General features: G+C 36.9%; 1 protein-coding gene across 1 annotated transcript in view; it reads right to left on the bottom strand.

The window, feature by feature from the left end:
- CFAP47 (cilia and flagella associated protein 47) overlaps positions 1 to 17,769 on the bottom strand; it is a 307,875-nt gene that overhangs the window by 159,595 nt on the left and 130,511 nt on the right. The window contains 4 exon segments of the mRNA XM_051614860.1: positions 1,788 to 1,968; positions 10,553 to 10,779; positions 11,691 to 11,799; positions 17,277 to 17,422. Coding sequence (XP_051470820.1) covers positions 1,788 to 1,968; positions 10,553 to 10,779; positions 11,691 to 11,799; positions 17,277 to 17,422 — 663 coding nt within the window.

Genomic DNA, 17,769 nt, shown 5'->3' with positions numbered 1-17,769 from the left:
AGGATGGTGGACTAGGGAGGATTCTAAGTCTGTCGTTTCATTTGAGGGAAAAGATAGATGTTTAGAAATCATGGAAGCACCTGAGAAGGGTCTGGCAGGAAATGGGGCCCACAGCAGAAAAAAGGTGTTGGAATCATTAGCTCATCTGAAGTGCATCTATACCAATGCATGCAGTATGAGCAACAAACAGGGAGCCTGAAGCCATGATGCACCAGGAAAGCTGTGACATAGAGGCTATCACAGAAACATGGTGGGATGCATCACATGACTGGAGTGCCACAATTGATGGCTACAAGCTCTTCAGGAGGGATAGAAAGGGAAGGAGAAGGGGTGGCATGGCCATGTATGTTAGAGAATGCTATGAGAGCTTCTATAATAGAAAAATAACCAATTCCTTACTGGAACATAGTTTATGCATTACATTTTAGCAATTGATATTCTAAAATTTTCAGACAAATTCATTCATTTTTCTACTTAAAAAATAATTTGAGAAGCTGATAAGCAACAGTGGCCTGTCATCTGGTCAGTTAACAACCTTTGTTCTCAGATCACGAGATGAGGTCTGATATGTCCTTATCAGATTTGTCTATGCAGATTTCACTCACTCCATGCAGATTACACTCTCTCTCCCGCCTGGTATTCCCCTCTTCTACACTGCAATCCAAATAATCCCCTGCACCACTCAACAAAGCCCTTAAGACTTTTTTTAGCTCACCTCTACATCAATTACTACAAACACAGGCAATTCTTTTTTTAACTTGACAATAAAAGGATTTTAGCTAGCATTTAAATGTCCTGTCATTTAAGACATCTTTCAGCCTCCAACTTATGTTACATCTATTCTATAACTTCTACTGATTGCTAGTCCTATCGGTACTCATCAAGCTAGTCTTGCTTCTAATACCGCGATAAATATTGTCACTTTCCTAAAAACATGTTTAGTGACACCCTAAACTGTTTTACAGTACCAAGACAGTAATATAAGTAGAATGAACCTGAATGAAGACTTGTCAGAAATAATAAAGAATTGTTACTTCTATTCCAGAAAAGAAAAACAAAACAAACAAAACAAAACAAAAAAAACACACACACAACAAAGAAACCAAAACACAAGGGATACATGAAGTATGAAAACAAACACACACCATGAAAGCACATGACTGATTCCTATGACACTTGGAGAAGTGAAGTGCAGAAACATGCAGAAGGATTCTATTGATCAAGAAAGTAAGTGATGAAATAATTTGATGGATTTGCTACATTTTTCTCTCTCATGGAGACCGACCAAAGCTGACAAGGTCACTCTGAAGACTAATACACAACTTTTCATTGAAGAGGGTCAGGGAGAAAATGGTGTACAATTAGTTGACACCTCCAACTGGCTGACTGAGGAAAGGCAAACAAGAAAGGATACGTGGTAAAACTGGGTGAATTTGAGCACAGATCAGTATCGCATGAGAAGCAGAAGTAAGAAATAAGCACAAATTCAGGATCTGTCAGGTGAAAAAAACAAACTGTTTTCTCTTCTAGAGCAAGTCTCCTGTGGTTGTGTGTCTTTCAGAAAACCTAGGGCAAGTGGAAAGCCCTGTTTTGAGGCAATAGGATAGAATTTGTGTAGTGATGAAAAAGACAAGACTGATGTTTGCTTCAATAGTAGAATGGAGAGAATATGCATTTTCTGAATCTATTTAGGTAAACCATAGAAGTACAGATACTCTCGGAGAAAAAAACAAACAAACAAACAAAACAACAAACCATAAATTCATCATATTTAAGACTATTCTTACCTGTTTTCTGAGAACAAATGTCTTTTGCTGATGGAACTTCCAAATTAACTCTGCTTGATGCCAACACTGGAATGGAGAACTTCTCAGGAATCTGAAAGTATTCTTGCATGCTCACTTCTACAGTGTAATCCACATACTTTAATTCTGGGGGCAATTTACGAGGTTTCAGGAGTGCCTGTCTCTGGAACCAAAGGAATCATGTATACACATGAACAATCATCTCATACTAATTTTAAGTTAAGAAATGGAAAATTATACAGGCGTTAAGGGTATAATTCTAAAACTCAATTGGTAATTAGGCCAATTGTTGAGAGATCCTTCTAAACAAAAACTGCCTGGTATAATTGTTTTTAGACATCATGCAACTGAAACATTAAAAGAAAAATGCATTAAAAACACTTCTACCTAGAAACCACTCTGAAAGCCTTTATAAGTATACAGGGAAGGCAAGAAAAGGGGAGAAAAAACATAAAAAACAACACGTATTTTGTACCAGATGCAGACAGATGTTTCTTCTTTTACTTCATAAAGTTTATGAATAACAGAAAGCATGAAAAGGAAAAAGTATTTTTATAGTTTGTGAGAGAAAACTATGTTAATGTTGACAATATATTTTAGAAATCAAAGCATTTAGAATTACTTTTAGGAAAAAATAAGTTCCTCCTTATGGTAAAAAGCATTGCTAATCAGCAGCATTAAACATATTAGTAAAGGATTAGCATACTACATAAAGGCATTTTCAAAATAGGCATCTAAACCTCTTAATGAAATAAATTTGATTCCTTTAAGAAAGCATTACAGAAATAATTCAGTGATTTAATAAACTATTTGCTCAAAATTGCCATGTTTGATCCAATAACAGAATAATTGCAATGCTCAAGATCAACTGTACACTGAAGAAATTTAAAATCTGAAACTAGTCGCATCTTTTTTATATACAAGTCTTTGAAGTAGTGACTATTGTGAATTCTCTTGACGCAAATCTAAAGAGGAGATAAATACAAAAATATTCAGTTTGTGCTAGGAAAATGGGTATAATCTCAAACCTTATTGATTTTAAATGATGTCAGGACAGCAGGTATTGCAGTACACAGTGCAATGGAACAAGGAATGGAGATCCATTGTGGGAAGACAAAGACGATTTAAAAGGAAAGTTGATTGTTCTTAAGAATTATCATTAAGTGTAATATGGTCAAATCAACTGACATGTGGTACTGCTTTTGGTTGGTGCTTTGTATTGTGGTTGGGTTTTTTTTTATCTTTTAATACAAAACTCACATTCCCTTGTCAGTTTCAGAAAGCAAACATACACTCTGTTTTAATCTATCCACCCAAAGTGTCAATATAGTGTTAAACACAAAGAACATATGCGGTTTGGGGATCTGTTAAGCTTTAGTTGCTAATACAGTTTTTTGACAAAATAAATATAGAAACAGAGTACTTGTCAAAATTTTTGCCCCAGGAAGCATAAACGGACAGTTGTATGTGACTAAAAAATACTCATCAAAATAAAATGTTAACTTTTTTTTTTTTACTGTATTTTCACCAGTTGTAAGGTGCAAGTACGATTTCAGAAGGAACAAATAGAATTGTTGTAAATGTTGAAAAAACCCCTCACTATTTATTAAATTCTATCATGCAAGACTAAAAGTTCACTGATAGTCTCTCTCACACACATACAAAATAAATTTAAAAAAATCAATAGGTGCTAATAATTCAGTTGCTGTATTAATCACAAGTTCCTTACTCTTTGATAGGACTAAAGAGACAGAAGACTTTGCAGTGATAAAAAGATAACTCATTCTCACTTGTTATGGGAAGCTGCAAACTGAAATAATTACATATACTTAACAGCTTAAATTTTACTTTGATCTTCTGCATATTCAAATCTGAATTTATACCTACACGTTATTTTGGTAAGTAGACTATTTTCCAACACTGAAATAAAAATCCAACATGATGAGAAACTTTTGGGAAGTCTTAATTGACAAAATTATCGTAAGATGACCTTTGGTGGAGCACTCAACATATTTTAATTATAATTGTCTTGAAAAGATATCTTATGATTTAAAAAATTACTGAAGTGCTTTATTTTAAGAACCTTGTTCATGACATCTCATTTGTAAAGCTATGTTAGAAAAAAATACGTAGTCTTTGAACATTTCAAATAATTCCTGGTACCCTGTCAAAGTGTAAAGAAAGAAAATATTTTTAATGAGAGATCTAGATCTTTTTGAAAGAGGAAAGGAAAAACCTGCAAACATACACAAGACTTAACACTGTTGCCTCAAAGGCTAATATTTCCAAGAAAAGAGAAAAAGTCCAACACCACTCAGAAAAATGATGCAGCTGCTCTCCTTTTTAGTATTTTCCAGGGCAGTTAAACAGAATTTAATATTTTTTAACTGTCATTATCACTTGCACATCTAAGACTAATTCCAACATGTACTTCATCAATGTAATGGCTTGTGATATTCCAAGTGTGGAAGGGTTATTACCAGTTAAGAACAGTATTTGCATTCAGTTCCCAAGATTGATTTCTTTTTTCAAATAATTTTTTGAAAAAGGATTGGAGGGTATATAAAGCAGCAGAATTAAACTTGATACTTTTCAAAGACTGATAAATTTTTCAAGGTAGTTTCTTAGATTTACCATCTGCGCTCTGTAAAGGATGTGTAAAGGATGGCAGATTATATTAGAGTGATGAGGCAGTTTACTTTTTCCTTGCATTTAATATTCCAAATCCTAATTTAGCCCCATTTCTTCCTTCCAGGAATTAACTACTAAAACCACTCCTCATGAATAAAGAATTTTTTTATCTCAATCTCTCAGAATCGCTGTGATCAATCACGTTTGTCATCTCCTATAATCCCGTATGAAAAGATAAGTGATACAATAAAAAAGACATTGGTCCCACTTACAACTTCAACAAATTGAAATCTGACCACAGATTCTTTTGTGAAAAGTTCATTCCCATTCAAATGTATCTAATGTAACTTCTTAATTACAGTATGTTCTCTCTTCAAGGACACGATTGCTTCTCAAAATAAAAACCCACTTGTAGTTAAAAAAGTAAACTGTTCAAACTGAGCTAACAACTTTTCTATAGTCACATAGAAGTTCAAAAATTCCTTCTTGAATCCTGGGGGACTGTGAAGAGCACAAACTTTGAAGGTCAGAACTGGACAGATATAAAATAAGATTCTGTCACATCAGCCAACCACTGGAAGCCATAGCTTCAAGTGCACAAGGTCTCTGCTCATTCAAAGGGAGGCAAATTGAGTAAGTAAATACTTTCAACAGCTTAACTACGAGGACACATCTGGAGACAGTGGAAAGTGCAAGCTTGAGGTTTGGGATGTTTGTTCAACAGGACTTCTTCTCTCATTGTTATGTTTAATTACATGAGGAGATTACTGGCATTTATAACTATGAAAGAGCCCTGTATTGAGAAGTCAGGTCTAACTCAAGATTCTAGAAAAAAGGAAAACCGGGGCATGTTATTTTGAAGTTCATGTCACTAACTGCAACATCCCTCCCCATGCATACCCAAGTGAACGAATTTTAGCTATTGTAATCTTGTTATGCAAGAGCATTACATCCCAACTAAGAGGAAGTCAGGTAGAAACTCCAGGAGGCCAGTGTGGATGAGCAAGCAGCTCCTAGAAAAGCCCAAACTGAAGACGGAAGGATATAGGGTGGGGAAGCTAGGGCAGGTATCCTGGGAGGATTACAGAGAGGTTGTCCAAGCAGCTAGAGATCAGGTTAGGAGAGCCAAATGCCTGCTAGAATTAAATTTCACCAGGGATGTGAAGAACAAAAAGAAAAGCTTCTTTAGGTATGTTGGGGAGAAAAGGACAACCAAGGAGAGTGTAGGCCCTCTCCTGAAGGAACGAGTGAAGTAGCAACACAGGATATTGAGAAGGCTGAGGTCCTCAATTAATTCTTTGCTTCAGTCTTCTCTGGCAAGTGCTCCAGCCTCAACACAAAGACCAAAACAGGTGAAAACAGGGACTCGGAGAGTGAATTACCCCCCATTGTAGGAGCAGAGCAGGTTTGTGACCATCTAAAGGACGTGAAGGTGCATAAATCTATGGGACCTGAGGGGATTCACCCACAGGTCCTGAGGGAGCTGGTGGATGCAATTTCTAAGCCTCTGTCCATCACATTTGAGAGGTGATGGTAGACTGGTGAGGTCCCTGCTGATTGGAAAAAAGGGAAAATAGTCCCTATTTTGAAAAAGGGGAAAAAGGAAGACCCAGGGAACTACAGGCCAGTCAGTCTCACCCCTGTGCCTGGCAAGGTCATGGAGCAGATCCTCCTGGAAAGTCCGCTAAGGCACATGGAAAATAAAGAGATGACTGGTGACAGCCAACATGGCTTCACTAAGGGCAAGTCATGCCGGACCAATCTGGTGGCCTTCTACAACAAGGCTACAGAGATGATGGTGGATGGTGGCAGAGCAACTGATGTCCTCTACCTGGATTTGTGCAAGGAATTTGACACTGTCCCAAATGACATCTCCAAACTGACAAGGCATGGATTTGACAAATGGACCACTCGGGGGATAAGAGATTGGCTGGATGGCTGCACCCAGAGAGCTGTGGTCAATGGCTCAATGTCCAAATGGAGGCAGGTGATGAGTGGTGTCCCTCAGGACTCAGTACTGCGACCAGTGCCGTTAAACGTCTTTGTTGGAGACATGGACAGTGGGATTGAGTGTATCCACAGCAAGTTTGCTGACAATACCAAGCTGTGTGGTGTAGTTGATTCCCTAGAGGGAAGGGATGCCATCCAGAGGGACCCTGACAGGCTGGAGAGGTGGGCCAGTGCCAACCTCATGAAGTTCAACAAGGCCAAGTGCAAGGTCCTGCACCTGGGTTGGCACAACCCCAGCACAAATGCAGGCTGGGGGGAGAATGGCTGGAGAGCAGTTCTGAGGAGAAGGACTTGGGGTGGTAGTAGATGAGAAGCTCGACATGAGCCACCAGTGTGTGCTGGAGTCCAGAGAGCCAAACACATCCTGGGCTGCATCAAAAGAAGTGTGGCCAGCAGGGCCAGGGAGGTGATTCTGCCCCTCTACTCTGCTCTGGTGAGACCCCTCCTGGAATAATGTGTACAGTTCTGGTGCCCTCAGCACAAGAAAGATACAGACCTGTTGGAAAGAGTCCAGAGAAGGGCCACCAAGATGATCAAAGGGCTGGAGCACCTCTGCTGTGAAGACAGGCTGAGACAGTTGGGGCTGTTCAGCCTAGAGAAGAGAAGGCTCCAGGGAGACCTTATAGCAGCCTTCCAGTACTTGAAAGGGGCCTACAGGAAAGCTGGGGAGGGGCTTTTCATCAGAGAAGATAGTGATAGAACAAGGGGTAATGGTTTTAAACTGAGAGAGGGTTGATTTAGGTTAGATATTAGGAAGAAATTCTTCCCTGTAAGGGTGGGGAGGAACTGGAATGGGTTGCCCAGGGAGGTTGTTGATGCCCCATCCCTGGAGGTTTTTAAGGCCAGGCTGGACGAGGTTTTGTGCAACCTGGTCTAGAGGTAGGGTTCCCTGCTCATGGCAGGGGGGTTGCAACTTGATGGTCTTTGAGGTTCCTTCCAACCTAATGACTGCATTCTATTCTATAATTTCCTTCTTTCTTTTATTCTGTTTCCTCTTATTTACCACCATTTGCAACTTCAATCTAAAAAAGTTATTTTCTTCTTCCATGTTCTCTCCTCTTTCTTTCCAGATACCCTTTTTTTCCCCATTATTTATGTTCACGTAAACTTTCCACCTACAGCTTTCTCTTATTCATCAGTAACAAAGGTTAGACAGACAGCAAAATCGGCCAGAGACACATTAGGTAGATACATTCCATGTATCTACAGAAGCTCAGAGGAAGGTCAGAGATCACAGAAGACAACTTCCTTCCTGCTTCTTCTTCCCTTCTCTTCCATCCATGGCCGGCGTCCGGGGAGGACTCTGTCTACCCATCACCATCGAACCCCAGGCTTGAGCTCTCCTGACCCTCAGTGCTCTGTGCTTTCTCCAGCAGCAGTCCAGGATTTTTTGGGACTGTTCACAGCTAAGAAGAGAGCTGTGGGAGCTGCTGAGGGTGGGGGGAGGCGAGAGGCTTTTGCATATTCCTGAACATATTTGTATATAATTGTAAATATTTTCTTATATCATTAGTGTACTAACAAATGGTTTGGATTGTGTGGCAGTAGAGGTTACTTTTGGGGTACAGAGAGGAAGAATGGCAGGTTAACTAACAAAACCTTGTTGTGAGTAAGTCTTTCAGTGCTTAAGATTGTAAAAAACCTATTAAAATTCTATTTCTAGCAGAAGTGTTTAATGAGGTGATTTTAATCTTATTTATAGAGTAAGAGATAGAAATAAAGATTTAGCTAATACTCCTACTCCTTTCCATTAAATGCTCATTTCCAAGCTCCTCAGACTTGTTCACTGTCACTCTGTACTCTAATTGCACATTATCTAATATTGGTGCAACAGGATAAATAGGTTCTGATCAGCACAACTTTTATAGGAAAGAGATAAAAATTCATTATCTTTTAGTAACTAATCACTAAAGACAATAAAAATATATCTTTGTTTCATACAGCAAGGAAAAGAAGCAGTAAAAATACAGTACAAAATAGCTAGGTCTTTCAACCACGCACAGGCTGTGGGCAACCTGGTCTATTGGGAGGTGTCACTGCCCATGCAGGGGGATTGGAACTAGATAATCTTTAAGGTCCCTTCCAACCCAAACCACTTTGTGATTTTATGATTCTGTATAGATTTGTCGAGTAAAAAACATAAAGCACAAGTTACTGATTATGCATATCCAGTTTGACTCCAAAATACAGCCTACCTTTATTACTATTTCCTATGTTATTTAAGTAAACAAGAGTAAAAGGTACAGTTTATTAAGAATTGAAATAATGTAGTTATTTATTCTTCCATTTTACAGGGAAAAATTTGGAAGGGCATTTTCCTTCCTGTCTGTCAGTTATATAACAGAATTATACCTGCAGCAAGTGAGTAGAAAGGTTAAATAGAAATAAAAGTGAGCAATGGAATTCCAGAGATTTTACATTTATCTCTAACCTACAACATATGTTCCAAAGAATTTGATGAGCATAAATAAGTCATCAAACCACAGCACGTGTGGATGGGTTCTTTTTCGTGATGGTGGTGAGGCCATTTACACAATGGACCTAAAACCATACTTCAGTTCCAAATTTACTGCCAAGACATCAGCCCCCCTCAACATTTTTTTCTTTAATTAATACCACCAAAATCTCTATACTGTCATTTTTATACAGACAGTAAGTAAGAATTTATGAAAAAAATTGTTAGGAACACTTTTCAGAAATTAATCTGCACAGTGGATTACCATATTGAGATATTTTTTAATATCAAGTCTTTTCTACATCAGATATAGCAGAGCTTTCCCCTTCTATTTCTCATAAGCAATTATAAGACTTTCTGTACATGGAGCAAAATATTTCTTTTTACATATTAGTTTCATTTCTCACATATTTTCTTCAGTATTAGCATTAATCATTATCCGTTTTATAACTAATCTAATTGCCCTTCACTCTTCTTCAATAGAAGTAATTCTGAAACTCATCCTAGATCTTAACATACCTTGAGGTATGAGTGTTCCTATTATGTTTTGTCTTGATTACATCTACAGCTTCAGAACATGTAATATTAAGGGACTTCAATTGTGAAAAGTTTTTAAAAAGTTACCACAGCAGTGGATTATCTTAATCCAAAAAGGAAATTTTGAGTCTAGATTACATGGTTACAATTCTTGTCCCACTACAAACATAGAGCAGATTAAATCTACTGTTTCCTTTTTTCCTCATTTAATTTCTTTTATATTGTTTTTTAAATTTGTCTTTAAACAAAAGGCACAAATTTAGCACCATCAAGACACTAGAGATAACTCTTAGTACTGGGAATCATATAGCACAGAGAACCACACTCAGGGAACAGTCTATCTGGGAAACTGGAATAACACAGCTACCCAGCAATCTGCTTGAGGCCAGGTAACATCAGCTTCACAGGGAAATTAAAATCTAGAGTGTGGCTGTCATCCACAGAAGGTTACATTTGAACTTTGCATTAAAAAGAAGCTTGCTTATTTGGCAATATTGTTATTATAAATGTATTTACAAGTACTAATTAAATGTTAACGGACTATGTTGGGAGAATTTATTGTTTCTAGATGTCAAACTCCTAGGAAAGTACCTCTAGGTTAGAATGATGTAAAAGTAGGGAGCTACAGCTACACAAGGAAGATTTGTGGATTTTCAAAACTATTTTGTACTGATGGCAAGAAAATAAAAAGTATTTTCTGCTCCTTGATTTATTCTCAAAGTCTATTCTTTACCAACAACAACAAAAAATCCAGTTTGAAAATTCTAGTATCTTACAAAAATCTGCATAAGGAAGGATAATAATGCAGATATCTATTGCATGGAGTACGAAAGCTTTTTTAATCAATGAATATTTTTGAGAAGTTAACTGAAGTAAAATGTTAGTGTTCTTTTTAACTGCAGCCAAGATTTCTTAAAGGAAGGGCTTCTTGATAGCATGGCATGAGGAAGAATAAACATCTAAATTATTGCAGTGTCTGAGGAGAACTGGGATAAATAACTGTCAGATTACAGAATGTGTGAAAAAAGCATGAAACTGCACACTAGTTTCTGAAACTCCAGTCCTACAAATCAAGAACAAAATCATTGCAGTAACTGATTAGTGTGTTTCTCACCTCTACTTTGGACAGTCCTAACAATATAGTTGCAACTCGAACACTACTGCTGTGCAGAGTCCCTGTGATCTTTCTTCTTTCATACTCAACAGTTGACATCTGCTGTTGTGCAGCAATGGCCAGAGCCTTCTCTCTTGACTCGTTGATCAACGGAACTCTCAGATTTTCCTCAAGACTCTGACCAAGAGCACATGTCAAATATAAAACTGGCTCTACTGTTCTTGGACCTGTTAAATTAAAAAAAAAAAACACAAAACAACAACAGAAAAACAAACAAACAAACAAAACAACACAAAAAAACCCACACCAGCATTTGTAAGTTCCTAGTGTAGCTTCACGGGGTATTGAAAACCCCTAGTCTCCAAAGAAAAGCCAAAATGCAAAGTACCTTTTATTTTTAGCTACATGCAATTATTCTAGTACATGCTATTTACATCAGTAACACTTCCTTAAAAAAATCATAATGGGGAAATAAAAATGAAGAGCATGAAATCCAAACCAAAAGTTTCTTTTGATAGTTAATAAAAATCCTAGACTTAAGTGTTAGCACCGTTATGACAGTAACAAAAGTTTAAACGTGCCTCTGCTACCTAGACAACACCGCCACTCTTTTACCCCCCTAGATGATGTTGCATGCCCTTTAAAGAAGTCACCAGCAATTAAATCAAGCATTAGCTCCACTGTCTCTAAAATAGGACTCACAGCAGCTCATTACTGGCTGTTTGAAGACAAAAGTATTGGACAACGTGTCAAATCACAATATCGCACACATATTTTGTGTTTTAAAAACTACAAAAATTACAGACAAAGATGACTTGGTTCATCTGGATACAACCTATATTCTGAACTAGCAAAATGAGAATTTATGAAAAAATATTTCTGTAGACTATGTTGAAAACAATACAAGAAAGTCGGGTAAGATAGCTAACAACCAGCTGCTGCTCTGCAGAGAATGGACTGGACAATGTTAAAAGTATCTGATCATTACACTGTCATATCTTTCTTACACTTCACTATAAATTACAGCTTTTACCATATCTATTTAATTAATTTTAACAAAAATGCACAGGAAGCAAAGAATATTTGCAAAAGAGAATGATTGGCTCTATTTTACTCTTCTCCCTTCCATTCACTTTACCTTCTAATGTACTGCTAACATACAAAACATGTGGACTATCCATTGGAAGCAATCCTGTAGGCAAAGGTATATCACCTGTTCCCTCTATCAGGTATACAAATTCTCCAATCTGAAACATAAGAGCATACACATCCACACAACTGAGAAGTCAAAACATTGAAACCAAAACACAATATATCCGATTAACACTTAACATCTGACTTGTGAAATACTTTACATTTTCAGGTAGCCCCCCGGTACCAGCTTGCGACACCCATTATTTTAAACTATGTTTAAATAAAATTTTCATTTCAAACCCTACTGTGATAATAAAGTACCATTAATTGAGACTATTAAATATGAGAAGTCAAGAAATTTCACTGCATTGGATCCTTTAATACTCCTCATATAATTTATCTGAATTAGGAAACCCTGGCCCAAAAATACAACATTGGGATTTTTAATTACGTCCTATAGCCACATATACTTTAAACATATACACAAGCTTACTTCATTGCACTTCACTGTTAAGAATTAAAGAAAAAAAAAAAAAAAGTTCAGTCAGTTTGAGCCAGTCTCATTTCTCTAGAAAGCAAAAGAGAGCAGAAGTCAAGGCAGGTTAGCATCATGTACAACTTCTTTAAGTAAAGTTAACAAATCTTAATTATTTCATCAGAAAGAATAGAAAATTGACAGAAGCTTCAAAGTTAACATAAGGAAGACCTAGAACAAAGGAAGACAGAAATTTGTCATAGAGGAAAGTGTAACATTAATCAGCAGAAAAATAAACATTTGAATCATAAATGAAACAAAAAATAAGGTGCAAATGAAAGAAAATGTTGTGGGTTTTTTTTAACTCACTAAAAGTACTCCAAATTATAAAGGCCATTTTCAGAAATACCCAAACTAAAAGATACCTAAATTAGGTACCTTTAGATCTATCTGGAGTCAGCATGAGATTTGGTAAATATATTACTAATGCTTTGACAACTTCTTTTTGTTGACAACAAACTTTTTTTGGACAACACTAGCTTATACTTATTGCAAGGTAAAGGATAAAATCCTGCTCCTACAATGGATATAATTTGCACAGAAGGTCATCTCTTTATTTTCATAAGCCACATGCTGTAAAATTTTGCCTTAAAAATGCATATTTTTTATTATTTTAATCTTCATTCCAGGTATGAAGGAAATAATTTATTTATATAATTCAGTCCATCTGCCAACCAATACAATTATTTTCTCTTTAGTATTAGTCAATAACATGTCTGCTTTTATTTTATCTTTATTCATATTTTCATCAGATATGTATGTTAAGGCTGAAGACATTGCAATTATGTTTCTTACACAGCAAAAAGAAAGTAATTCAACTCTGATGGCCATTTCTCCCCTTCATCAATTCAAGAGTTCAGGCAAATCTTTGAGAACGATTAAAGAAACCTACAGAAAAATTGGTTTCACACACACAAACTAATAGTCACTCCTGGGAACCAGTTTAAACAGGAATTATTCCTGTTTGACACAGTGTTTTGATTCCATAAGGACAGTTTAACAAGCTCACAGCATATACAAGTGATTTCATTAAGGTACTGGTAGCTAGGATGCCATTCTGCTGTCAATTACTTTTCTTGTCATTGCTGACATCAATATGCTTATAGGTAGGAACAAACTTCCCTATTTCTCTCTTTGCTTTGAAGAATTCTTTCTTTTTGATCTCATATAATGCAAATCCTATTTTCTTTCTGCTGAGGTTTCTCCAGATGGTTTGAAACAGATGGGGTATTTTGAGAGTTTAGCTAATATCTCCAGTTTTAATGCTTTATATTTCCATTCTCCATGAGTTGTAAACAGGACAGCATCAACATTTCGTAGGGATTTTATTTTAACAAATATACTGTTCAAATACCATTAACTTTTTATCTAATTAGATTGCTAAGTGACATTTCAAAAGAATGTATAGCTATTAGGAATTTGCAGTTCTCCTCACAAGTCAATAACTGAAAACAACAGATAGTAAAGTGCTCTCTTAATGAATGGTTTAATTTATATAGCTGTGCAAGTCTGGACTGACATTGTGAAATTACAACTTCATAAATTACTATAATCGAAATCATGGGTCCACATTTAAATTAGCTCCCAGAAACAAAGACACAGAGGAAAAGCAACCCAATTATGTTAACCAATATATAATTCCTTCTCTGAAAAGATCTACAATAAAAATTTGAAGAATGTAGATTTCAATTAAAAAAAATAAATTTGAAAAAAATCCTGGATAAATGTTATAAAATTGTGCTGTCATTTCAAACTTTAGAAAAGTTTATCAGAGGCATTAATGCTTCCTACTACTATAAGGTCATAGAACCACAGGATAGTTTGGGTGGGAAGAGACCTTTAAATGTCATCTAGTCTAACCCCTCTGCAATAAGCAGGAACACCTTCAATTAGATCAGGTTGTTCAGAGCCCTGTCCAACCTGACCTTGAATGTTTCCAGGGATGAGGCACCTATCACCTCTCTGGGCAACCTGTTCCAGTGTTTCGTTACTCTTATTGTAAAAAATGTCTTCCTTATACCTAGTCTAAATCTACGCTTTTTTAGTTTAAAACCATGACTCCTTGTCCTATTGCTACAGGCCCAAACTAGTTCTTTGTTAAGAACAGTAGCTGGTAGCTAGGTGTCTAAATTAAGGTGTTTTTACATCACTGCTGGAGGCAACACTGGGGCTGTCAGAAATGTTTTTTTCCCTTGCCACCTGAAGTATAACTGCTCCATAGCTGACCACATCTTTTAGGTTTGTTCTCCTGCTATTAACATGTCTCCATTTCCCTTCTCTTTATTAAATTATTGACTTTCCAGGCTCTACAGCTAATGTAGCATGAGCATCTTTTTCTCAGCCAGAGTATATAATTCTGCTTCTAATAAAGAAATACACAGTGAGAATGCCAATAGCAGAGGTTTAAAGAAAGAGTGTAAAATCATAGTAAGTAAAAGAAGATCCTTCTCAGATCTGCTCCCAGAAACAAGTAAGTTAGGGTCTTCCTTGTCTAGAGACTGCATCTGGATATTTCATTGAATTAAACTGATGGACTTTACCTTCATGAGTTTGTCTAATTTCTTTTGAACTAGTTAAAAATTTTAGCATTCAAAGTGTCCTATGATAGCTGAGTTATCTAAGTGAAACATTTTGTATGAAAAAGTACTTCATTTGGTTAGGAATAATTATAAGGAAGGATCCTTCTGATGATCCTTGTTTCTCTCTCTTTTTTTCCCTATCCCTATTACAGTGTTTGCTGGGGTGACTAGAACTGCACACGATATTCAAGAGGTGTATACCATAGCTCCTTAGAAAGGTATACTGAGGTTTCACATTTTGATGCCTATTTGCTTCCTATTCGTTTTTTTATTTTGAATTAAGCTGAGTACTGGATTGGTTTTTCATTGAACCATCCACAGTGATTCCACAATCCACATCCTTTGACATGGGGACATTTAAACAGCCTCTTCAAGGGCAATTCCCCAGTGTCAATAAGGCATGAGTTCACTGTCTCACTGTAGGCTTTAACAGACTATCCCTTTTCTATCTCTCTGCTAATTTTCAAAAAACTCAAGTGAACTGTACCACATGGCGTGTTTTCTTAAAAAATGGCTTCAAATATTGGACAGAGTCAGACAGACAGGCTTGGGCATCATTGCATTAGTCTTATTTTCCTTTGTTCTATAGTAATGAAAAACATGAAATCTGAGAACATGCAGAAGAAAAAAAAACAATTTAGGTTTTGATGTATTGTTAAAAGTCATGAGAACATGGCAGAGAGAATGACAGAGGTACATAACTGCAGAGAGGGAAAGCTAAAACACTGAGGTAGTACTATGAAAGCAAGAAGCAGAATGTAAGATTAGAAAAAAAACAGGGTGTTGAAAAACACTGACAGCTAGAGACAAAACACAGCATGGAGGTTAAAGAGGTAAAAAGATGGACTAAAAACATGAAAATAAGACTGACCACTTAGACAAAGGATTATAGGGATATTAAAGAAACTGGAGTGCAACTCTTAACCTCTGATAGTTGGTCAAAAACAGATCTTGGTTATTTAATGAGATCCATTTCAATTAAGTATATATGGCAAAATCCAGGTAACATGAGTAGAGAGAAACTGAAAGGTAATGGAGTCAGTATTCACATACAATCTGCTCCTAAGTTTCACCTACATTAGTGACAAGGACTAAATTAAATTTGGCAGAAAAATTTAAAAAGGGACAGAGCGAGCAAAATTATTGTTTTTCTACTCTGACAGCATAGCCTACATACAGTGATAAATACAGACAGACGTACAGTACAGTAAAGACTTAATCCTTTGCCTTCCTCTGGCTCATCCAAAAGCATTATTCTTGCTCCCATACCAAGAAATATTTAAATTCCGTATTTTTTTGTAGCTGAGTAGCCAAGAAAAAACAACAAAGTAATAACATTCCTCACAGTATAATGTTTATTTGTAATGAATTTACAGTGAAAACTAACTTGCAGCATTTCATGTGGAGATAAAAGAACGGTAAACTTTGGTTTAAATTTCTTAGCTGAAGCCTGTAATTTTATATAAATCTCTAGTGATTTCTTAAGCAACACCTCCAAGAATTACAGGAATATTGTATGTTAACCCAAAAAAATCTGAAAAAGAAGATATTTTAATTTCCAAAAGTTTGCAAATAGATCACATCTTTATAAATGCATATACATGCAAAAACTTTACCTTAAAGCATGTACATAACCAATTTGTATATTCATTTACTCGAGTCACACATAACTGGAAAACATATCCCGATTCTTAACTGACTAGACCATGACATGAAAATCACTCACAGAACAGAAAAAACACCATGCACCAAGACAGATTAGGGGTTGACCTGCTAGAAAGCAGCCTCATGGAGAAGGAGCTTGGGGTCCTGGTGGACAAGAAGTTATCCATGGGAGAGCAATGTGCCCTCACAGCCAAGAGAGCCAATAGTATTCTGGGGTGCATTAAGAACAGTGTGGCCAGCAGGTTAAGGGAGGTTCTCCTCCCCCTCTACTCTGCCCTAGTAAGACCACATCTGGAGTATTGTGTCCAGTTCTGGGCTCCCCAGTTCAAGCGGGACAGGGATGTACTGGAAAGACTCCAACAGAGGGCTATAAGGATGATTAAGAGACTGGAACATCTGTCATACAAGGAAAGGCTGAGAGACCTGGGGCTGTTCAGTCCTGAGAAAAGAAGACTGAGAGGGGACCTTATTAATGTCTATAAATATCTGAAGGGTGGATGTCAAGAATGGGCCAGTCTCTTTTCAGTGGTGCCCTGTGATATGATGAGGGGAAACGGCACCAAGTTACAACACAGGAAGTTCCACCTCAACATCAGGAAAAATGTCTTTACTGTGAGGGTGATGGAGCACTGGAACAGGCTGCCCAGAGAGGTTGTGGAGTCTCCTTGCTGGAGACTTTCAAGACCCATCTGGACGCGTTCCTGTGTGATCTGCCCTAGGTGTTCCTGCTGCAGCAGGGGGGTTGGACTCAATGATCTTCAGAGGTCTTTTCCAACCCCTATGATTCTATGAACATACCTTCTACTCTTACCTGCTCATTAGCCAGAATGACAGTGCAGTAACGTTTTTCCAGATTAAAGGGAAGGAAGTGAATATCTAAGCCTGCAGAACTGTTCCCTTCCAAGAACAGTTTTTCCACTGGACTGAAGAACTCATGCAGGAGGCTGGATCGGTCAGCTGTTGAAATAAGTTTAAATGGTTTAGATACCACAGCACAGATTGTTAAATAATAAAGCTGCTTGAGTTTAACTATAAGGATACTGTATAGAGACTCCTGCAGTAAACAGTATTTCAGGCACATCTGTAATTAGTAATCAGTATTTAGTTACACTTGTGTAAATGTGTTGCAATATTGCATACTCCATTATTTAAATACATTTTGCTAACTACTTGTGTTCTTCTTCTGTGCACTGAAACAAAACAAGGAAAACCAGATAGCTCTCACCATCAAAAACTCTTTTAGGATGTACAGCCTATAAGCAAACAAGTATTCCTGCCAGAAAAAAAGAGTATAGTTTATTACT

The sequence above is a fragment of the Apus apus genome, chromosome 1, assembly GCF_020740795.1.
Source record: "Apus apus isolate bApuApu2 chromosome 1, bApuApu2.pri.cur, whole genome shotgun sequence".
In the NCBI taxonomy this organism is placed as follows: domain Eukaryota; kingdom Metazoa; phylum Chordata; class Aves; order Apodiformes; family Apodidae; genus Apus; species Apus apus.
This window is presented reverse-complemented; position numbering and strand designations above follow the sequence as displayed.